The following is a 23,512-nucleotide window of genomic DNA, read 5'->3' as shown; positions in this document are numbered from 1 at the left end:
AGAGAGCCTAATCTCTCTTGATCAACTACTTTAACAAAATGAGTACAGATAAGGTCTTCTTGGGCAACGAAGAAAGTTTCTCTTTATTTGAGCTCATCATAAAGTTGTGTGGTACTGATTTGATTAGTAAAGGCGACATGAATGCTATCTCACTGGTCAGATAAAGACATGCATCCTTTTACTTTGGTGTAATGATTACAGTTGCCTTCTGTTGATAATTTCTCTATCTTGATTGCCAAAACGTTTTCCTTAGTCCCCCCAAACTAGCTTGCAGTCTTATTAGCGCGAGTTGACGCGACTAACTTGTCATCGTTCATACGACCCGCCATGTTTTATTTAGAGTTGTAGTGGGGAGGGGGGGGACGGGGGACGGGGGAAAAACAAATCTAAGAGGACACAGATACGTCGCCCTCGCTAATATATTGGATTGTGTACAGCCTTCAAAGTAATTCTCGCACGCCCTTGTAAAACAGGAAATACTCTGATGTATGCCGGAAGGGTTGTGACGAGAGGAAATGTTGACTGAATGTGAACATCTTGAACAAGTTAAAAAGGCAAACATCAATCTTAAATCCCATCTACTTGAAGGCCGTCAACAAAAATAATCGACAAGTAACAATGGATAACTATCAGTTGCTGGAAACAGACTTTCGCATTAAAGTACCGTGCGATTTCAATAAAAAATATTAATCGTCATTGTTAGATAGCGTCTATTCAGAGGTACAATTGAAAACCCCCGGGTAAAAGGTACGAATTTAAGACCCCTGGATATAAGGAACACTTTCACGGTTCACGAACGATATCAAAATCTGCGCACGGACACCTAGATGTAAGATTTTACGATCTATGTGACCATTTGGGCACGAGAATACACACTTTATGTAACAATGATGATTTATCTAAGGTGGTTTTTATCAAAATTGTACGGTAGTTTTTTATAAAGGTCTGTTCCCAGCTACTGATTATGATCCGTAACGATAGCCTGTGAATGGGCGAAGGCTTGACTTCACAAGTACGAAAATAAGGATCAATAAACCACAGAGAAGACCATGCTGTCACCAAGAGAATAGATCTGTTGATTCTGAAGTACTCTGAACCTTTCACGCCCTTTATATTAACAGTGGAGGATGTTTTCGGCTCCAAACGCAACCGTGAATCGCATAACCACCTTTCCACTACAAACTACGCTGCCGACGTAAAGATGTATTCCAACAGTGAAAGCTTAAATTTCCGAAAAGGCTCCCGTAAGCAACGTACGCGGTTTATGTACTGAGCCACTAGAATGAAGCAATTTGAAACAATTGTCAAAATTGATAGCAATTCAAAGGATATTCAACTCCCTAGAAAAAGGAACTTCTCAATTCAGTTGTCACGATTTTGCGTGGTTGATATAGAATTTTCTTCTTTGAGTGCGTTTTAACAAGACTGATATTCGCTGGGGTTTTGAAACCTTGAAATGCCTCAAAGTAACACTGAAGAATTTTGCATAAAGCATTGTGGTATTCAACGACTATAAAACAAAAAATTAAAAGTTTCTTAAGCTTTACTTATTTAATCTGCCTCGTGCCTATACACCGTTCATGTACATATTTAGACGTGAGTATTCCGCCTCTACAGATGTCTTCAAAGCGAGGCTGAAAGGGAAAGTAGGTAGAAACTAGGCGGGTATGTTTAAATTTATTCGTTTGCTTTGTGTCTTAGAAGCCTTGATTTCAAGCTAAACTCGATAAACCGGAAGTAGCCTTTTGGATACACGTGAAACGTTTTTTATTCAGCTTAACAGCAGCCATCGTTTCTTATTGGAGCCATTCATAATCGGCTGAAAGAAAGAACGAGTTTAAAGACAGATGGGACATACTTAGAAGTTCCCGATAGACAAAACAATAATTACATTAACAAGCACAAGCCATAACCTCTTATTCTTTTCCTTTTTAGGAAAGTTTTTTCATCAATTCACTTTAATGACGGTTATCATTCTGGCTTTTTATCTGTCATTATATTCTTACATTTTAACAAAACCATACGTGTAGTAGCTGGTACATGCTCCATAGCTTCCATTGGTTCATAATGAAAAAACGATCGTTGAATACTGTCAGAATGAGACGAAAATTTTAGATCTAATATTTTGATAAGCGCTACCGCTCAAAAGGCAGTTTAAAATACGTCGAATAGCATTCGAAGCAACGAATATTTCCAGGCAATCAGCACACTCGGGACCTTAAAAATATTTTACAAAATCAGACTTACCGTCAGGCTGTTCCATCTGGAGTCTCAGGAGAGGCCTGAAATGTTTGCAGTTGAGAGGACACTTCCCTCAAGGAGTTAATAAATGGCAACGGGTGAAGTGATGAAGGCCCCTCCTTTCTGGTATCAGTGATGGCTGTTATCCCAACAACTGCTTCATAATCTTCCACTATTCTTGGAATGGAACGGTGGCCATCACTGTTGAGAATTTCTCCGATTTCAGTTGACCCCCTTAGCTTAGATAGAAAGTCCATGAATTCACTGTCCTGTGCACAAGAAAAGAAATAAAGTAGAAAATTTAAAATAAAAACTCTGCAATGAATCGATTTTGTACCTCAGATATAAAATTATCCTGGCATGATCATAATGCAGTACGTGTCCAAACCCAAGCTACTGTAAATTGTAAGTTAAAATCAAGCCAAAGGTAATCAAGAATGCCATCAATGTGGATCTAATATCTTTTTTCTGCATGAGTTTCGGAGGTTCAGTTTTACAGTGAAATCACCCATTAAGTGTAATGGAATATTTCTATAACTTATATAAATTGACTGAAAAAACATGCAGTGTTTAAAAATGAATATGTTTCTAAATGGGTGGACTCTAAAAACATGACGTATTGAAACATCGAATCTTGACCTGTTGAAAGCAGTGAATAGTAAAATTAACTTATTTTATTTGCTATTTATTTATTTATTTACAAAATTCACCTTGAGATAGGTGGGCATACAATAGAACCCTAGGTCTCCTGCTAGGTAAACCCACCACTTAACCATTCCCCTACAAAATTGACAACCCTTCCCTGGAACCCTGATAAAAATAATAATGAAAAAAAAAAAGAAAAAAAATTTTGAGAAATTAAAAAGAACAACATGTTATAGTATTGGCACAGTGACACTTCAGACAGACTAACTCATAAGAACAAATATCATAATGATTGAACATTGAACTTAGTCTATCATAAAAAACCATTTTAACTTTTTCTTAAAAGGAACTTTACCTCCGATCTTAAAGCGATAGGTAATGCATTCCACAGATTAGTTATTCGGATGAAGTAGGAATCATGGAAAAGAGATGTTTTAGCAGTTTTGTTGTTGAGAAAAAGCCCAGAAGATCCCCAATGGGAACACCCACTACAAAATTGAGCAGAGTTATCTAAATTAATATCAATAATTCCATAAATACACTTGTAGAGAAATAATAATCAAGATATTTCCGCCAGTAGTTGAGAGGTAAGAGGTCAAGGTTCAAGAATCTGTCCTTGTAAGAGAGTTCAGAGTTCTTGCAGATAAAACGTGTAGCTCTCCTTTGGATATTTTCTAATTCTAGCATCAATGTAGGAGATTGTGGCGCCCAAAGCTGTGAGGCATAACACAGGTTAGAGCACACAAGGGAGATATAAAGTAGCTTCAGAGACTCCTTATTGAGGTCACCCGAGCAGTTCCTTTTTAGGAATCCCAGCATTCTTTTAGATTTTGCAACCACCTGAGCAATGTGTGCAGTCCACTTCAAGTCCTTCAAGACAGTGAAGCCAAGGTCTTTTGCAGAAGAGACAAATTTAAGATCCTTATCCATTAACCTATATAACCTTTTGGAGCTTTGTCTTTTTCTCGTTATTGTGAGGTTTACACATTTAGATGGTTGGAAAAAAATCTCATTATCAGTCAGGGACCAATTCTGCAAGCTATTCAGGCCATGTTGGACATCAAGGAAATCAACTTGGCACATATTTCCTAGACAGCTAGAGCAAAAGTCAACAGAAATAAAGAAAATTTTTTCATGAAAAACAAAAGACTTTAAGAACTTTGATAAACAAGACAAGAATATTATTTGTAATGAAAAAAGCCAAACTTAAACCACTTAATGCATGTACATGTAGCTATGAAATCCAGAGCTGAAAGTGTTTCTAGTTGATTTTTTTAAACCTGTAGAGTCATCATATTTTTATGAATATGTAGAGAAAAAAGAATTTACCTCATCATTCCCATCACTTTCTGAATCAGAAGCATCTTCATATTCAGATGCTGATGAATTCTATAAAATAAGCAGCACAAAAAGATGACAATAAATTTATTGCTCCATTTTAAGTGCTTTTAAAATTATATTGTATGTACAAATGAACAGTGAAGCCTACACACTGAATTAAACACACCCTTGTTGAAGGCACAAGTGTAGTAACTTGTCACAATAGTAAGAGAGCCCCAAGTGCAATAGCATTCAGTCAAATTTGTCAAAGAAAATACTTGATCACCATTCAACAATCTCAAGGAAGGTTAACAAGTCTATTCACCCACTGACAGTCATTATAAATCTAAACTTAACTTCAGCAGTACAAGTTACAATGCAACCATACTACCTTTGCTCACATCATTTTTAAGACTTTTCTTTACAGAAATGCAATAACATTTCAGAGGTTATATGTCTCACAAACTTAATTCACAAACTAGGATGCAACCACTGTGCACACTTATTACAATAAAAGTACATAAAGCTGTACCTCCACTTCTTCCTGTTCTTCTTCTTCTTCTTCTTCAGACATTGGTTCTTCAGGCAACATCTATGATATAAAATAATTTACTTGAAAACAAACGAAAACTGTTCCATGTGGAAAATGAGGAAAGCATGATACATATTAGCTATTAATGTAAAAGTGATCACTTGCTTTCTCCTCTCCACCCCCTAAAAACTACCGGCAAATTACTGGTCATTGCAGAGCAAAACCTGGGGGTTTACTAGCACAATAACCCACAAGGAATGCTAGGATAGCATGAGAAAAGCTTAAGACTTAAGACTTAAGACTTAACTGAAAGCGCTGAAAGCGCATAAAACTAGAAGTATAATTCCGGTGCGTCCAAGGACTCCACACAGGCTTTAACAATAAGGTTTCTGGGTAAATGTTAACTAAATAAAAAGACATGCATGTTATTAATGTTATTCCAGTCTGGTGAAAGTAAAACTGTTTATTGTGTCCCTTTGCATATGTTTGTTTCTGTGTTTTTGGTTTTTTCCTCTGATTACTTTGCTCCAACTGGGTGGGCCGGAATTGCCATTTTTGTGATCCACCCTCAGGAAGTTTTCCTGGTGGTCAAGCATTGTGTAAAATGAAGGATAATAAACACAATAGCCTACATTTGGCTAAAAATTATGCACGGATATTTGTAGTGAAATACCTTTGGATGTTTGTTTTGATTTGTACATAAGTAGTATAAAGGGTAATTCGTATAAAGCCGAGAAATACTTGCTTTAACGTGCTCCAAGTGACACAGCATGCGCGCTGATGGAGAGCAAACACGCTTCAATTCCGATATCGTGTTGTAGCACTTTACATATGCATAAAATGCGTGTAAAGTCCGCGTATGTATGCCCTCACATTATTGATACTTAACATGTAATCTCACTCGAGAGACATCAGTTATACAAAAGATTCACGAAAACTTGAAGCGTCGTCACAGTTATCTTACAAGCAAAATTAATTTAAATTTAATTTAATTTCACACTTCACAGTCGAAAATCGTACGAAACGCAAGTATCATCAGGGCTCCTACTAAATTCCAGCTGAAAGTTATTGGGAAAAAGAACGATAAATTTCGAAGATGATAAGTTTCGAACGATAAGTTTCGGAGATGGTGACAAGGAGAGCGACTATATCGAGCGAAAACAGCGACTGGAATAGTCGAATACGATTCAGTTCAAGCTTTCAGTAGGTGTGCTTAGCTTAAAAATTGAAACATTGAAATGCCGAAGATAACATAAATATCAAATGAATACATACCCTGGGATTATCACTAGCAGAAGAACTCGCAGAAACCTCCGCCATTTCCGACTTCTGCCGATAAATTCGCCGACGGAATCAGCAGTTCAATTTCGCGCGGCCCGCGCATTAAATCAGCTTAGCAGCCATGCCTCTTTGCTTGTAGGAAAGTGACGTCACTGTAGAAATTCTACCAACTACCAGCACCATATATGGCGCCCGGAAAAAATAAGTAATTCTGTTACGCTTTTCGCGGTACGTCCGATAATAGCATTTACTCTCGAGAAATTGCAAATATATTACCCATGTGATTCGACTACAACTTTAATTCCGAAAACTTCGAAAACATCTCCAGTCAGTCTGGCTTTCTTTTACTGCCTCACATAGTTTTTCCTTGTGCTGTGGCTGTTAACAAGTACTTTAACTGCATTTCCAATGTTTCTTAAAGTGTTCGGATGTTTAGAACATACAAATAACTTTTTTTCCATATCGTGATCAAAATGACCGGAACGAAACAAAATTAACTTGTAATCGAGGATTTCGCTGGATAGCTGATAGTACTTCAAATGACTCGATACGTCGTTCTGGCATTCCAGGAGAGAAATGAGGGCTGAAATACCCAAAGCCGCTCCCATCTTTGCTTTCCATGAATTAAGTAAACCTTTTTGAAAGTTAAATTCTCATTAAAATGTTATTCAGTCCATTTTAATAACTTTCGATTCTATTCGTTACACTAACTAATTTTGGTTTCAATTTGTAGAACCCACGAAACAGGCCAGATGGCAAGGGAAAAATTTGCACAATCACGTCACGCCATGAGCTACATTGTTGCAGTCGCTGCGCGCTGAACAAAATCTTTGAAATTTACACTTTCGATCGCTGCTGACAGGGGTGGTCTGGCCAAAAATAATTTTTTGGCTTGTGGCGACGCAAAAAAAGAGAATTGGATTGAAAAAAAGAGAATTGAATGTGTCCTAAACCCTTTTCATAGGCAAAAAATAAAAGAAAACTTTTTTCCGACAGGAAGTCGAGACGACCGCTCTTAGCGAGAGTGGCACTTAATAAATATTACATTTGTACATATTTTGCTGATTTAATGACAACTAAGTATGTAAATATTTCCTAAAACCCCTTGAAAAAAAAAATAACATATGGATTCTCATATTCCACTTAATCCTCTCTGCATCTTTGATCATATGGCAAGATGTCTCCCATGCGATAGGCGCCAAGCAGGGTTCCTGAATACAAAAGAATCGAACTAAATAAGTAAATAAGAGAAAGAGATTCGATTAATTAATGAAAAAAGGATTGAGTCCATAACCAAAAAAAAAACAACAACGACAAGAGATCGACGAATAGACGGAATGATCTTGCAAATATGAACCCTTTACTCTCATAAATGACCGTGACCTTAGTCTTAAAGAACCTATTTCGGCCACTTTAATCCACGATATTATTAACAAATCAGACCTAGACAACCCTGTAGAGTTGCGTAATGTTGCTATGTATGTTTTATCTTTTGCCGGTTTCTTTAAGTTTGACGATGTGTCTAGAATTAGAAGAAGTGATATTCCCTTTGAAGAAGGCTTCATGGTTATTAAGGTTTTGAAAAGCATGAATGACCAGCTCCGTAAAGGCGACGAAGTCGTTTATCTCACAATTGTCTAGTTCTGCATGCCCCGTAGTGTTGCTTAAGAGGTATTTAGCTATGTCTAAGATGCCCCCTGATTCCAAAGATTTTATTTTCAAGCCCATTTCTAAAGGGAAGGGCTCTTATAAGCTTGTTGCCCCTGATAAGCCAATTAGTTACTCTACTACTAGAGGGACTTTTCGCCGGGACTTGCAAAGTCTCGGAGTTGAACCGTCCAAGTTTGGTTTGCATTCCCTACGATCTGGAGGAGCCACTGTGGAAGCGAATAATGGAGTAAAGCCAAAGGTACAAGCCAAAGATACATACGTAGACGATAATCTTGAGCAACGACTCGAAGTATCGCGTTTTCATGGGCTCTGGGGGCGTTTTCGTGTTCTTTTTAGTGGTATAATATCACCTAACCTCGTGCGTCTTGCCCAATTTTTTGTCAGTCTATATATGCCTCGGGTTGGTTCTCAGCAGGCTTCCCTAAATAAACTTGTTTGGTTTACACTACTGTGTTATTTGTTGTGTAGTGGAGACTAAATATGGTATTTCTGACGATAGAGTCTGCGAATAAGGCAGAAATAAATATTTTGTCGGCACGAGATACGACAAGGCCTGGGCCTTAGCCGAGCATCATGGGTAATGATGCAGTTGTACATAAGGGGGAGTATAGCACGTGGTGTCCATCTAGGCCTCAGAACCAACCGTCCACCTCTGGCTGATGACAAATTTATTTTAGTTTGAAAAGTTATTTTCTTTAACTGTAAAGCCTCGTAGGACGGGCTGCCAACTGCTCTGAGTGTGGGCCATGGTTCCTATCCAGATTTCCTGTCATATTTTTTCCCTAAAGGGGTTTTTTCTGGGAGGTTTTTTCTGGCCTCCGTATAACCGTAGTAATGTTCTTGTAAGCGGTTACCCACCTCTGTTAATCCCGACTTGGTGAGGTGGGCATGTTAGTAATGTATACTTATTTTGAATGTGTAAGGAATTGATTGTAGATCAGTAATGTATATGGTATATCAGTTGCGAATGTATGTATGTATGCACGCCTCGGGCAATATATGCCTCGGGTTGGTTCTCGGCAGGCTTTCCTAAATAAACTTATCTGGTGTGCACTACTGTGTTATTTGTTGTGTAGTGGAGACTAAATATAACGTCAAAAACAACTGTGAATGCAACCTCTGAATTCTTATGATATCCCTGTTGAGTAAGTTACATAATAAGTAGCCAGGTTGTATAGACGTAATATAAGAAAAAAATGCTGACAGCTTTTCGCCATATGAACGCTCTTTATAAATTTGGTTGGCACTGAATCGCTTTGTATAATTATCAATGTGCGAGTGACAGAAATTAGCCAGTGGATCATATAAGGACATGGATTCATCACAGCTGCATGCAGTCTTATTTCGTAGCCTAATTTTGCATAAAGAACACAAAATATTCCGGTGATAAGTCCAAGCCTTTCTAATTAAAACGTTTTCAAAGCAAAGCAAAGGGATAAAAATGTTCGGGAAGAAACGAATGAAGGTCCTTTCAATTTCCCAGTTGGCGATGGCGGCCATCTTCCTCACGATTGGTATGGTGGATCGATATAAAGTAGGGTACCGCACGAGCCTAACGTATATGCCATGTTGGATATCTAGCTTGGTAAGAAAACTTTTACCTTTTGGAATTAAATTTTGGGAAATATGTAATTTGATTATTGAGGTTTTTAGAGGATTAAGGCCTAACTAACCAAATCGAAAGCTCCAGGTCTGTGCATATTTCGGGGATGTTGTGTTGTGTTCTTGAAATATAGAATATATATACTTTGACAGTGAGCCTATTACACAGAAAGGTGGAAAGCAGGAAATTTTGAGCGTAACTGCGATGAATTAGCATTTTTTAAAATTGGAATAGGACTTTTGTCGCTTTGTATTACCCCAGGCGGTGTTTGATTACGAAAAAATTACGTTGCATCATGGTCGTAAAATGAAAAATAAGTCATTTGCATCCTGTCGTGATCGAGTGAACATCTCTGGTAGCAGCAAGATAGCGCGAATAAACGTGGAATTTAATGGAAGTTCACTGTCTGTTGCCGTTCCTTCGAAAGTTAAAAAGTGTTTGCGGGCCTGTGCCACTCCTGTTATTCCTCCGTGACAAATTCGTTGTTAGGAGGCAATTGAAGAGATTCAGAAAGAATCGAAACTGCAGTCTTGCCTGAGAATCTGTTCATTTGGCAGCAGTTTCACACACAGCCGATGGCCGATGTTTTCTTCAAAAACATTCAATGATCTAACGGAAAGTATTATTCACTCTCATCGACGATTCATTCATGTACGAAGATTTACCTCTGTTCACTAAGTGAACGGCGAGGAAAGTAATTGTGAGTAAATTCAAATCTTTTATTTTGAAGTTGTGAGAGTTTGCTCGTTTGTTTGCTGCAATGGCGTGTGTAAATCTGGTCTTTCCTCCACAAAAACTAAATTCGAATGGCACACTCCAATGAGACACAAGGGGATTTAATGCAGCCTTTTTTCAATAAATTCCTTCAGTTTCTGTAGTATAATTTACGGTACAAATGTCTAAATTGAACGGACTAGGAAAGACTCACCGAGAGCGTATATTTGTTGTAAAACTGAATTTAAAACTTTGCTCGCTTTTTCACTTCGAACAAATTGTTTGGGAAAATTCAGATATTAAATGATTGAAGTTCCTTCGTTCAGTTTAACTACAACCAAATACCTCACGTTTTAACTTTCTAGGTACTTTTTGTGAACGATTAAAATTAATTGCAGACGGTTTTTAGGCCGCTAGTCAACCAACGTAATGACACTATTGCTTAAACAAATTTTTTCTGAAACCAATATTTTTCTGTCAACCACAGTGATTTGAGAGAGAGAGAGAGAGAGAGAGAGAGAGAGAGAGAGAGAGAGAGAGAGAGAGAGAGAGAGAGAGAAGAGAGGATTCACAAGTTATTTATCGGCTTGAGATAGTGACCGACGTGTTTGCTTAAAAATACTGCCCAGCCGGAAAAACGAGATGTATTTATGAAAAATAGCAACGAAATTTGAGATGTACTCGGCGACTCACGAAAGCGTTACCGTGGCCCGTGGGCAGAGATAGGAAAATACTGACTGTGTTGAGAACCAATCAGATTGCAGGATTTGTTACCGTGCCCTCTAAAAAAAAAATAAATAAAAAAATAGCGCGCACACGTGAAAATATTTATCTTTTGTAACACAATCTCATCCGGCTTTGCCAAACCTCAAGAACATATAGATGGGGAAATGACACGTTAAAACTAACCCTTAACATCACATCGCAAACGGAAGTCATTAAAGGATATCCTAATGACAGCTAAGCTTTCAGGTTAGAAGATTTAAAAGCGCAAGCGAATGGCAGGAGTCGCTCAAGCAATTAACACCTTTTAACAATCGACTACCTTTTACTTTCCGGCTTACCTGGTGTGTTGCCGCGCGCATTGTAGAGTTTTTCATTGGTCAAGTGATTCTGTTCATAGCTCAAATTCAAGTGTCCTTTATTCAATGATCAATATATAGATTTACCATACAACATTCGTGATAAGTTAATTTCCTTTTACTTAGGAAAGTAGATTTACAACAAAATTGAGTGTGTAATAGTAACGCTGTGTAAAGCAACAATAAGCCTTTTCTGGGCTATAATCGGTCTCAAACACCCGCACTTAAAATGCGAGAAACACATGTATCGTTGGAGAGCGTTTCGTCAAAGCTGTTAAAGAAGGATCAAAGCCGCCATCCAAATCTTTGAAAGGCTCCAAACTACGACGTACATCAAATTTGACCTTCTTGAAATCCGGTCTCAAATCACATACAAAAAAACAGTGATCGCGTTTGTCCTTGAGAACCATAGAATACGCGACAAATACGAATAAAAATACTTTTACACATTCATAATACATCAAATTACATTCACCTACGGTGAAAGAAAAAAGGAACGGCCTAACTTTTACGGAATTTCCAGTCAACATCTGCCGAATTCTGCTGCTTTCACCGCCATATTGAAAATGAAGCTACCACAATGCAACGCAATCGGAGTGCGAGCCTGGGTGCGAGTCAGCCGCGTTTGCAGATTGATTATTTTATCTATTATCGGATATCTCTTGTAGAGCTAATGTTTGTAACACTTTATTCTTATAAGATGCATAAATTTATAAATCGATCAGAAATTGTTCGAGAGGAAGTTGTGAAAGTGGTGACTTAATGTTTAAAAAATAGCGATTACCAGGAAGCTTTATTTTTTCATCATGATCATGTAAGGCAACACTTGCTCGTTTGGTCCGCATTTTAGCAGTTCATATAAACATTTTAGAACAAGTTACTGGTTTCTAACTGCCAGTATGAGTCATCCTAAAAAGTTCTTAACATGACCTAACTCAAAGACAAGCTGCTGATTGTCACCACTTTTCAAAAATTGTGATTAATGGTTACGAAATTGAATGCAAATAACTTACGCCGTTTTTTTGTGTGGAAAAAAAGGAGGTGAGACTGTATTTCAAATTCGAAAAGAAAACCTAGCAATCATCACGCCGTTAGTAACCTGTTTAATTTTTATCGAGTCAAAAGTATAATCGACAGATGCGCTGTCTTCTATTGACTTCCTTTTTTATAAAATCAAAGTACACAGTACACATTATCTGATTGGTCAATTCCCTTCAAGGGCCATGCTATACAAATAAATACATATTAAGAAATGTACTTGTGTTGAAATTTTTTATTACGTTGAATATCCACTGTTAAAGGCTTTGAAAAAAATTATTTCTTCTTCTTCGACCATTGTTAAAATCGAAAATATGCAATTGAAACGGAACTGGTCGCGCCTTTGAAGTTTTAAATTGTTTCTTGGGTTGAAAGTGAAGGACTTTCTTCTAAACCACTGGTGAAGAAACCAAAAATTTGACTTTTCTTTGCCTCAAGGAACTTGTAACGATGAATCGAATCTGCATTTCTTTCAAACTTTACAGGGGAACGAAAACCACAAAGTGATTGTGGTCAACATAGCTTTATAATTTCAGAAATTCGTAGTTCGTGACAATTCCTTCTTCTTTCCGCGATTTAAGTGTAATTTGAAAAGTTCTTCTTGCCAAAACATTTAAACATTTTTTTGCGCTGTTGTGGTTGATTTCGATGACGTCTCATTGAAACAGCTCCAATTCAAGTTGCTTTGAACGAAACTAGTGAGGTAAAAGGGAAATAGTAATTAAATACAGCTCGGTTTGCGGCTCATAATTTGGCTGATTATCATCCATATTTGCAAGTTTTATTGCTACTGATCATTATCAGTACTAATATTTTTAATTAAATACTATCACTGTTATCATCATTATCATATTACGGTTATTTCGATCATTATAATTGTTTGGAGGTTATCATATGGTTCAGTGGTAGTATTTACTAGTTAACATAATGAAAATTTAAAAGCTATTGAAAAAGCCTTTTCAAAATCTCTTTGTTTTCCTAAGGTTCTCGCCACTGGCATCATGGGACTTGCTGTAATCCACGTTCCAATCCCATCGTCCATTCTGGTAAGACACCGCCAAAACAAGGATTCACGTGACCGTATTTTAAATTCCTTATACGACGTACAAACGTTCCTATTTTTGATTAAAGAAGGCCTTAAAAAACAAAAACAAAAACAAAACAAAACAAAAAGCGAAAAGAAAAAAAAAACTATGCTGAGGGAGACGACTTGGAGGACAACTTGTAAATTTTAGGATAAAAATACACGATAATTAAAATCTTTAAAAAAATTCAAGTGACGGCCTGAAACTAAACTGATGCTGCAGTGAATCCTCTCATTAAGGTCCTAAGGCTCCTCGCCCGTTAGAATATACTTAAAGCTTATTTAATCTCTAACACCAACCCTTTTTAACTCAGATGGATGCCCTGTGGTCAGTAAGCGTGGCTTCCATTGTACTATCTACGATAGCAGTTTACAGCTATCATTGGGATCCTCTTATTCCCAGCCCATTAGAATATTCTTAAAGCTGCTTATTTAATCTCTAATACTACCTTTTTGTGACACAGATCGATGCGCTGTGGTCAGTAAGCGTGGCTTGCATCATACTATCTGCGATAGCAGTTTACAGTTATCATCGGGATCTGATCCTTGTCCTGATTCCCACCTACCCAAGGGACAATTATGGTTTCGTGAAAGAGGGAATAGCTACCTTCCTGAATGATGAGGAGAAGCTGATGGTTGCCGTATCTTCTCTCCTCGTGGTGTTTTTCATCTTGGAGATCATGCTCGCTGCCACACTTGTTAGAAGTACAACTCTTGCAAGCCTCCAGCCCCCATCAGAGCACGAGGTAGGCATTACGAGGGAATTTTAGGACCCCAATTTATTCTAAATTATTTTGAAAATCAATGTAAAAAACTTGTTCCAAAAACGAGAAATCCCAAACATTTTATGGCGGGCGCTGCGGGTGGGCGAAATAAAGCAAACCCTGAGTTCTGATTGGCTAAAGTATCCCGGAAAAAAAGAGTTTGTACATCCAGTTACTTCAAGGAAGCAGTCCGAAAAACGAGTCTGGTGACGAGTTACATGAGTTTACTTATATTTTCTTCTCACATTTGCAAACATGATAAATCCAATATGATCAACGTACCGTAATTATCCAATAAGGATAAGTACGTGTAAGCTATGGAGTCGCAAGACATGAAGGATTTAGTCCCTTTTTACTTCCTATTTATGAGCTACATGTAGAGCGATTTCGTAAAAAGGTAAATATTTATTCAAAACCTCTCTTGTACGTTGGAAATTGTTACAGAACCTAAGACTCGGTCAAAGACTGACGGTGCGTATGGAGACTGTCACCTTAAGATTTGTCATCAAATACCCAATTTATATCGCAAGAAACAACAAATTCATTCCTAAAAGGTAAATATTCCGCGACCTCCCAATCCAATTATGATTAAAATTCTCCTATTTTTTATATCGTCACTGATCTTTTTCAGCTGCATTGTATTCACCCACCAAGAGGAAGATCAAATACTATTCAGTCTGAGTGTGAGTGTTAGTCATCGCGCCCGTTTGTGTCTGTAACATGACACTAGAATGAAAGAAAACCTTTGTCAACATACATCTTTTGACAAATAATTGCAAACTTTAATTACAAAAATGACAATAGTAAAGATAGTATAAAACAATGCAAAAATTGAGTGTGCCTGCCGTTAATAAATAAAGCTTTAATTATCACTTGTTCATATGACTTTTAAATTTAAGCAATTACATCACTAATAAATATTACATTCTTGCATATTTTGCTGATTTAATCACATATAAGTATATAAATATTTCCTTAAAACCCCTAAAAAAATTAACATATGGATTCTCATATTCCGCTTAATCCTCTCTGTATCTATGTATTTTGGTTTTCTTGTTCCCTTTTCGAATGCAGCTTTCTGATTGGATTCATTATTGCCGCCCTACGAGCCTATGAAGCACAAAAAAACCACCCGGTACGCAGGATACCAATACGAGGGGAGAGTCGTAATAAAATGAAAGTGTTTCGTCAAAATAACGTAATTACCCTCGATACCTTTAGGAACCATTGCTTTTTCTCAAATAACAGGGCACCCAGCATTAACACTTCTAAGGAAACTGAAATCCACGCGCTCCGAACGTATACGGGTATCTAAAGGCTAGTAATTTATCCCGTGAGTTGGGAAGTGCAACATTCACTTCCTGGAAATAGAACCTTTTGAAAGATACCACCCACGACATGGGAGAAGTTTCCAACGTATGATGGTATTTCAGAATGAGATTTTCCTTTGATGAAGGAGGGTAATATTTGCGTAGCATTGTTTCAGTTTTGCCAGAAATGTAACTTGAGACGTTCACTGGTTGCCATCTCATAAAATCCACAGTCACATCCCCTAATGCAACAACCAAACCATTGGCTTGCATTCCAAGCTCACGCAGTTTACGGAAAGCTTCCGGCTTCTCGGTTTCCAAAATATAAGAAATGTCGGCATCGTGATCATATGGCAAGATGTCTCCCATGCGATAGGCGCCAAGCAGGGTTCCTGAATACAAAAGAATCGAACTTTGTAAGTGAAGTAAATAAGAGAAAGAGATTCGATTAATTAATGAAAAAATAATTGAGTCAATAACCAAAAAAAAAAACAGCACCAGCAAGAGATCGACGAATAGACAGAATGACCTTGCAAATATGAACCCTTTAACTCTGATAAGTGACCGTGACAGAACTTCTCCTTACAACATCAATACAAAACCAAGGAGACAGGTGGTGAGTATATAGAAAACTATCAGTTTGGGGATTATTAGTTGATCCAATCCCAAATTCTCTCAACTAACATGATAAGAATTGTATGGCAGACGGTAAGAGGAATTACGGATGGCATCTTTAGAGTCGAAGAGTAAGAATACACGGCACTAATAAAACAATAGCGTTTATGTTTCGGATTAAGATATGTTTTGGGCCCGACTCAGAGTCATTTTAGCCCGAGTCGTAAGGCGAGGATTTAGTTGACTCTTAGAGAGACCCAGAAATTAAATTTAGCTCAAGAACATTAACTATATTACTATTATTATCACATGAGAGGGGGTTGAAAAAAATAAGAACTAAGAAAGAATGACAAAATAGTCTGACAACCACGCGAGCATGCGAGCGGGCCCAAGTACATTTTAGCACAAAAATATCCATTTTAGCCCGATAAATGCGCCAAGTGATAACAAAATCTAGTTTGAAAAAAAATACATATAAATTTCGTTTCGATAGAAATAAAGCCATGAGACGTTTAACAGGTATCTCAATACGAGTTCGTAGATTCTTAACACAATTCTTTGAAACGATGGGTTCTTTTAAACTTTGGCATTGGTTTCTTTGCGCGCGGCGACGTTACAATTATAATTAAACTTGGAAATGAATGCCAAACTCACCATAATCGAGCCAATACTGAACACCGTACTTGTCAAACACCCGTGAAATGTTCTTCACCATCATCCTTAACGTTTGACGTCTCTCCAGTGGCAAGTAACATTCCTCGTTATATCCCTCGCTCACGGATAATACTAATAACTGATGATATTATTATGTTCGCCAGCATTCTTCTTCTTCTTCTTGACGAAAAATCACAACGAAACATTGTAAACAACTTAGCCTCCTCAAAATCAGTAAAAGCCGTCTTTCAGCGGAGGATGTCATGCAAATCTAAAGAGAGCATGGAAAGGTGTGTGAGCAGTCCATGCAAATGAACTGGAAGACAATTGTTTGGTTACAAATCAAAACGTGGAATAGAAACAAAAAAGATACAAAATGAAATTGAAATCAAGTTTCGATGACTCTAATTTAGAGTCATGCTCTGATATCACTGAACCTGTCATTGTATTGATTATATGTCGAAAACAACGTGCACTTTCCAAAATTAATATGAACTAAAAAGTTACCCCATAGAAAGTAAAATTTTGCCGCGTTGAGTTATCTTGAGCTTCCAAATAAAAACAGCGAAGAGAATTTAATTGCTCTTCACATGGATCGTGACATTTCTCAGTGCGTAATTAAGAGTAAGAAATATTCATGAAGAAACAAATATTTGTTAAGCTCCTATTTAACAATCATGTTATACAAAAGAAACAAGACAACTCTTTTGCAGTCCAACCTGTATTAAGCAGCACCATGTTAAGCTTTCACCCTGTATTAAGCGGTCGGTTTTCAAAGGACGAAATTGTTACCCCTTGGTGACTGTAATTTTCACCTCTATTAAGCGGTCGCAGTCACCCGTTACAAAGTCCCAAAGGTCTTTTTGTATCGTTCTCCACCTGTATTGCGCGGTCGCTTAAATCGGAACCAATTAATTAAGACTTAAATAATCTTTCATGTAAGACTTAATTCATTTTTATCTACCGAAATCATGTTAGTGGTATTTTGGAGCTACTATCAACTAGTTCCCTTTAACTCAGATGATAGGATAGGATTCGACCGCAAAAATGGAAGGTATGTGATTCCTTTTTAATAGTATGATTTGTGAATACACTGTAGATATGTGGGCACCAGGATAATGGCCGCAGCCATGGATCCCAAACCGGACAAATTGCAAGATAATATCATTTTAAAGTTCAGGAATCTGAAGGTAACAGCGAGAGAAAAAATTCTCATAATATCAGTCCTTCTGGTGTTTTCAACAAAGATAAAATGTATTTTCAGGACGATAGAGGGGAGAAAAGTTGCGTGTTTTGGAATGGCTTTAGTGCAAAAAGGTAACCTTAGTACCGATTGATAACTTTGCTTTCGGAAATCTACACCTAATTCAAAAATTAATTAGAAACAGAAAAATTTGAAAGGAGATCGTGTAGTGTCATCGTTCAGGTGAGGGAAGCTCATAAGGGGAGGTAGTGACAATGAAGACAATGGGGCTTGGAAATTAATCGATTGATAAATGAACCTCCATTTTAAAAAGGATTTCGCTGGTGACTCGATGAATTTACCCCATCTAACGGCACCAGAGTCTTATCCACTTCACCCTTACAAAGAAAGGCAGCATTAAATTATTCTTGAAAACCAGAGTAATTCGACGTTCGGGTTTTTTGTAATGGTAATACAAAGTAGTTTGATCTCAAGTTGCCGTTTTGCAGAATTATGTCGCCCAAAAAAGCATGTGTAGGTTCCGTTTTGCGCTATTTTGTTTGTCATCAGAATTAATTGAAATAAATCATGGTTTGGCCTGCAGATTGTGTAGAGTAAACTAATGACCCTCGGGGGCGAGCTATAATTACAGAAACTGCTGGTAAGAAGTCTCCAAAATTTAGCTTCGAATACTAATTAGACGGCATCGCCACTTGAGCTACTGAGCCACATGTCGCGAGTAGGGGAAGGAATAAATTATGTGATAAAGTTTGATTTGTTTGACCTATTCATTTCATCATTAAGCCCACAAGGGTTTTCAGAGGAAGGATGCCATGTAGTTACATCGAAAAGCAACTCAGAGGAAACATTTTGCAGCTGCAGACATTTATCTCATTTTACTGTCTTAGTCGACTACAGCGGCTACAGCCCATTGGTGATTGTTATCGTTATTGCCTTTTCTATCTTTCTTCCAACATTAGCGATAAGTCCATTGGTTTAATTAACATATAACTACTTTCTATAGCTCACCAAGATGGACGACTTTGTTTTGGAGATCATCACTTACGTAGGATTGAGCCTTTCCATCACTGGAAATCTTATGACAATAGTTGCGTATTCCCTCTTCACGTAAGTAAGGGATGCATGATGAGATGCGTCCATTACGAACAATTCATCTTAAAGATGTTGGACATTGAAAAAAAAAATAATAATTAGAAAAATTACACCCAGCCTTTAAAGCGAATGCGATTCAAATGTTCCATAGTTAGGCTGTTTTGTCCCATTTGCTCTTAACCTACGAAATTTAACAAGTGAATGCTTTAATGATAATGGGAATTTATCAACTTAATGGTATTTACCGTATGGTGACAAGAACAAAATGAATAATTCGTTTTCCAAAGTTCTAAGTGTGCTTTTAACCCTTTTTTTGCCTTTCGGAGAAATTGAATATTATTTTCCAGAGAGAAAGATGGTAAATTCTGACTACACTCAGACGAGATATTCAATGTGAAAGTTTATTTAGGAGAAGACTCTTGTTCACGTATTTATGACTTCACATTTGGACTACTGTAACTCTCTTCTCTTTTGCGTCCCTAAGTACTAGACAGATCGTCTTCGTCTTCAGAAGGTGCTTAACGCCGCTGCTCGATTAATCTTTAGGATCCCAAAGTTTGATTACATTTCGTCCGCCATATCTCATCTTCATTGACTTCCTGTGACTTATCGCGTTATTTTAAGTTGTTACTCTAAGTTTATAAATCTCTTGACAATCAAGACCCACAATACATTCAAGAATATCTGCAGCCAAACTCCATTTGTGGTCATCACCTACGTTTCTGTGACCAGGGCCTTCTTAAGATCCCAAGAACTAATTTTAAGACCTTTGGTGATCGCGCTTTTGCCCGTTCCAGGCCACCTCTGTGGAACAAACTGCCGCTTGAAATTCGAGACAGTCAGAGTGTAGCCATTTTTAAGTCCAAGCTAAAGACACATCTGTTCAAGCTGGCTTACAATTTGTTTTAACATTATTAATGTTTTTAACATTTTGATATTTTTAATATTTTTCATATTCTATCGTTTAATCGTTTTAATGCTTTTACGGAATATTTTGTAAAGCGCTTTAGAATACTTTTACAATTTTAGCGCTTTAGAAATGTAAATTATTATTGTTATTGTAATTAGACGCAAATGGAATTTTTTAATATTCCAGCGGCTGATAGGGAATTTTTTGCAATGAGGAAGATTTGTTTTTGAAGAGGAGGGTGACAAATGCACGCAAAAAGACTATAAGAGAGACTTAAAATAAGATGATGCAATTAAAATGATCGTGAACCTGTGGAAATAGTTGTCAAGAACCCATGCAGTTTGTACGACTCAACATGCTTGTTAAGGTTAAGCACGGCACCTTATACCATACCGTCTTGAGTGAGTATTCCTAATAACAACAAGAGCTAAATAGCAACTAGTACAATGTTTATTTTTTTGATAGGGTACGCCTATTAAGATGACTTATCATTCCCTGAAAATTCACCTTTTCACGCGCAGGTTAAGTTCGTCAAAGAAAACCAGGAAAAAACTGGATCGGGTTGGGTCCACTCTGTGGCAGCCGGTCGATAGATTTTCAAAAAGAAAAAAATTTGCACCTAGAGTTATAATAATAGAATAAAACTATGACATGCAATTCAGAGTATAGGAAGAACATCTGTGTTACATTGGTTCGAGTTTTCGTAAGTATTCTCTGAGGAAGATATCCAAGACAGAAGAATAACGAAGGTTCTTTGTCTTTTAGAGAAGGGATGTGTTTTGGTTTCAGTGATAGAGTTTTCGTCAAAGGACTACGAGAGAGCCACAAAAACTTCCTGAGTAACTCAGGAAAAAATATTTGCATTTACCTTTGATCGTGTTTCCCACGCATGACGCGTGAGGCAAATGAAATATAACGTCAAAAACAACTGTGAATGCGACTGCTGAATTTTCATGATATCTTTGTTGAGTAAGTTACATAAAAAATTAGCCAGGTTGTATAGACGTAATATAAGAAAAAATGCTGGAAGCTTTTCGCCATATGAACGCTCTTTATAAATTTGGTTGGCACTGAATCGCTTCGCATAATTATTCATATGCGAGTGACAGAAATTAGCCAATGGGTCATATAAGTACATGGATTCATCACAGCTGCATGCAGTCTTATTTCGTAGCCTAATTTTGCATAAAGAACACAAACTATTATGATCGTAAGTCCAAGCCTTTCTAATTAAAACGTTTTCGAAGCAAAGTTCAAAGGGATAAAAATGTGCGGGAAGAAACGAATGAAGGTCCTTTCAATTTCCCAGTTGGCGATGGCGGCCATCTTCCTCACGATTGGTATGGTGGATCGATATAAAGTAGGATACAAAACCAGCCTAACGTATATGCCATGTTGGATATCTAGCTTGGTGAGAAAACTGATACCTTTTGAAATTAAAATTTGAGAAATATGCAGTATGTTTATAGGAGGAATAGGACTTTTGCTGCTGTGTATTACCCCATGGAGTAAAGAGAGTCAGCCGGGTTTGCAGATTGACTATGTTATCGATTATCGGATATCTCCTGTAGAGCTAATGATTATAACAATTTTATTTTCATCATGATCATGTAAGGCAAAACTCGTCTGCTCGTTTGGTCCGCATTTCAGCAGTTCATATAAAAATTTCAGAACAATTTACTGGTTTCTAACCGCCAAAATGCATATTGAATATTGAAATGCATAAAATGCATATTGAGAAATATACTAAATAATACGAAATATATATTGTAAAATGCAAATTGAGAAATATACTTAAAAAGGAAATAGTAAATAAATACGGCTCGGGTTGCGGCGCACAGTTTGGCTGATTACCATCCATATTTGCAGGTTTTATTGCTACTGATCATTGTCAGTACTAATATTTTAAATTAAATATCACTTTTATCATCATTATCTTATTACAGTTATTGTCATCATCATTATTATTTTCATAATTGTAGGCAGGTTATCATGTGGTTTAGTGGTAGTATTTTTTAGTTGACATAACGAAAATTTATAATCTATGTAAAAAATCTTTTATTTTCCTAAGGTTCTCGCGACTGGCACCATGGGACTTGCTGTAATCCGCGCTCCAATCCCATCGTCTATTCTGGTAGGACACTACCAAAACAAGGATTCACGTGACCGTATTTTTTCAATTCCTTATGCGACGTACAAACGTTCCTATTTTTGATTAAAGGAGGTCTTAAAAAACAAACAAATAAACAAACAGCGAAAATAAAATTGAGGGAGACGACTTGGAGCACAACTTGTAAATTTTAGGATGAAAATACACGGTAATTAAAATCCTTAAAAAGTTGAAGAGACGGCCTGAAATTAAACTGAAGCTGCAATGAATCCTCGCATTAAGGTCCTAGGGCTCCTCGCCCGTTAGAATCTACGTAAAGCTTATTTAATCTCTAACACCAACCCTTTTTTACTCAAATGGGTACCCTGTGGTCAGTAAGTGAGGCTCGCATCGTACTATCTACGATGGCAGTTTACAGCTATCATTGGGATCCTTTCATTCCTAGTCCATTAGAATCTTCTTAAAGCTGCTTATTTAATCTCTTATACTACCTTTTTGTGAAACAGATCGATGCGCTGTGGTCAGTTAGCGTGGCTTGCATCGTACTATCTGCGATAGCAGTTTACAGCTATCATCGGGGTCTGATCCATTGCCTGATTAACACCTACCGATGGGAAAATTATGATTTCGTGGTAGAGGGGACAACTGCCTTCCTGACTGATAAGGAGAAGCTGATGGTTGCCATATCATCTCTCCTCGTGGCGTTTTTCATCTTGGAGATCATGCTCGCTGCTACACTTGTTAGAAGCACAACCCTTGCAAGCCTCCAGCCCTCATCAGAGCACGAGGTAAGCATTACAAGGAGTTTTTTAGGACCGCAAACTATTCTAAATTATTTTGAAAATCATCGTGAAAAAACTTCTTTCAAAAAAGAAAAATCCCAAACGTTTTAAGGCGAGTGCTGCGAGTGTCGAAATAAAGCAAACCCTGAGTTCTGATTGGCTAACGTATCCCGGAAAAAAAATTTGTACATTCGGTTACTTCAAGGAAGCAGTCCGAAAAACGAATCTGGTGACGAGTTACATGAGTTTACTTGTATTTTTCTTCTCACATTTGCAAACATGATAAATCCAATATGATCAACCGTAATTATTCAATAAGGATAGGTACGGGTAAGCTATGGAGACGCAAGATATGAAGGATTTAGACCCTTTTTACTCCCTGTTTATAAGCTACACGTAGAGCGATTTCGTAAAAAGGTAAATATTTATTCAAAACCTCTCTTGCATGTTGGAAATTGTTACAGAACCCAAGACTCGGCCAATTTTGACACATACCCATTTAAGACTGACGGTGCGTATGGAGAGTGTCACCCTATGATTTAGCATCAAATTCCCAATTTATATCCCAAGAAACAACAAACTCATTCCTAAAAGGTAAATATTCCGCGACCTCCCAATCCAATTACGATTGAAATTCTCCTATTTTTATATGGTGACTGATCTTTTTCAGCTGCATTGTATTCACCCACCAAGAGGAAGATCCAATACTATTCAGACTAAGTGTGAGTCTTAGTCATCGCGCCAGTTTGTAACATGACACTAGAATGAAAGAAAACCTTTGTCAACATACATCTTTTGACAAATAATAGCAAACTTTAATTACAAAATTGACAATAGTAAAGATAGTTTAAAACAATGCA

General features: G+C 37.3%; 4 protein-coding genes across 4 annotated transcripts; 2 read left to right on the top strand and 2 right to left on the bottom strand.

Annotated features, from left to right (window-relative positions):
* Positions 1 to 303: 303 nt before the first annotated feature.
* Positions 304 to 6,122, bottom strand: LOC136281037 (uncharacterized). The gene is made up of 5 exons (XM_066167232.1): positions 6,014 to 6,122; positions 4,739 to 4,798; positions 4,216 to 4,275; positions 2,248 to 2,510; positions 304 to 1,819 (listed from the first exon to the last, which is right to left on the bottom strand). The coding sequence occupies exons 1-4, from the start codon at positions 6,056 to 6,058 to the stop codon at positions 2,250 to 2,252; spliced, it is 426 nt and encodes a 141-aa protein (XP_066023329.1). The 5' UTR covers positions 6,059 to 6,122; the 3' UTR covers positions 304 to 1,819; positions 2,248 to 2,249.
* Positions 6,123 to 9,010: 2,888 nt separating this feature from the next.
* Positions 9,011 to 14,829, top strand: LOC131768898 (uncharacterized). Its single transcript, XM_059084601.2, has 4 exons — positions 9,011 to 9,275; positions 13,111 to 13,173; positions 13,676 to 13,957; positions 14,607 to 14,829. Exons 1-4 carry the CDS (start codon positions 9,132 to 9,134, stop codon positions 14,667 to 14,669), a joined length of 552 nt encoding a protein of 183 aa, XP_058940584.2. The 5' UTR covers positions 9,011 to 9,131; the 3' UTR covers positions 14,670 to 14,829.
* A 363-nt stretch (positions 14,830 to 15,192) lies between these two features.
* Positions 15,193 to 17,292, bottom strand: LOC131768861 (uncharacterized). Its single transcript, XM_059084566.1, is given in 3 exon segments — positions 15,193 to 15,677; positions 16,555 to 16,686; positions 17,274 to 17,292. Coding segments are annotated over 3 exon segments (636 nt in total).
* A 3,601-nt stretch (positions 17,293 to 20,893) lies between these two features.
* LOC131768883 (uncharacterized) lies at positions 20,894 to 23,463 on the top strand. Its single transcript, XM_059084586.2, has 4 exons — positions 20,894 to 21,171; positions 21,832 to 21,894; positions 22,377 to 22,658; positions 23,323 to 23,463. The coding sequence occupies exons 1-4, from the start codon at positions 21,028 to 21,030 to the stop codon at positions 23,383 to 23,385; spliced, it is 552 nt and encodes a 183-aa protein (XP_058940569.2). The 5' UTR covers positions 20,894 to 21,027; the 3' UTR covers positions 23,386 to 23,463.
* Positions 23,464 to 23,512: the final 49 nt, after the last annotated feature.

Source organism: Pocillopora verrucosa, chromosome 5 (assembly GCF_036669915.1).
Source record: "Pocillopora verrucosa isolate sample1 chromosome 5, ASM3666991v2, whole genome shotgun sequence".
Classification (NCBI taxonomy): domain Eukaryota; kingdom Metazoa; phylum Cnidaria; class Anthozoa; order Scleractinia; family Pocilloporidae; genus Pocillopora; species Pocillopora verrucosa.
Note: the sequence above shows the minus strand (reverse complement) of the source record. Positions and strands in the feature narration are given on the sequence as shown.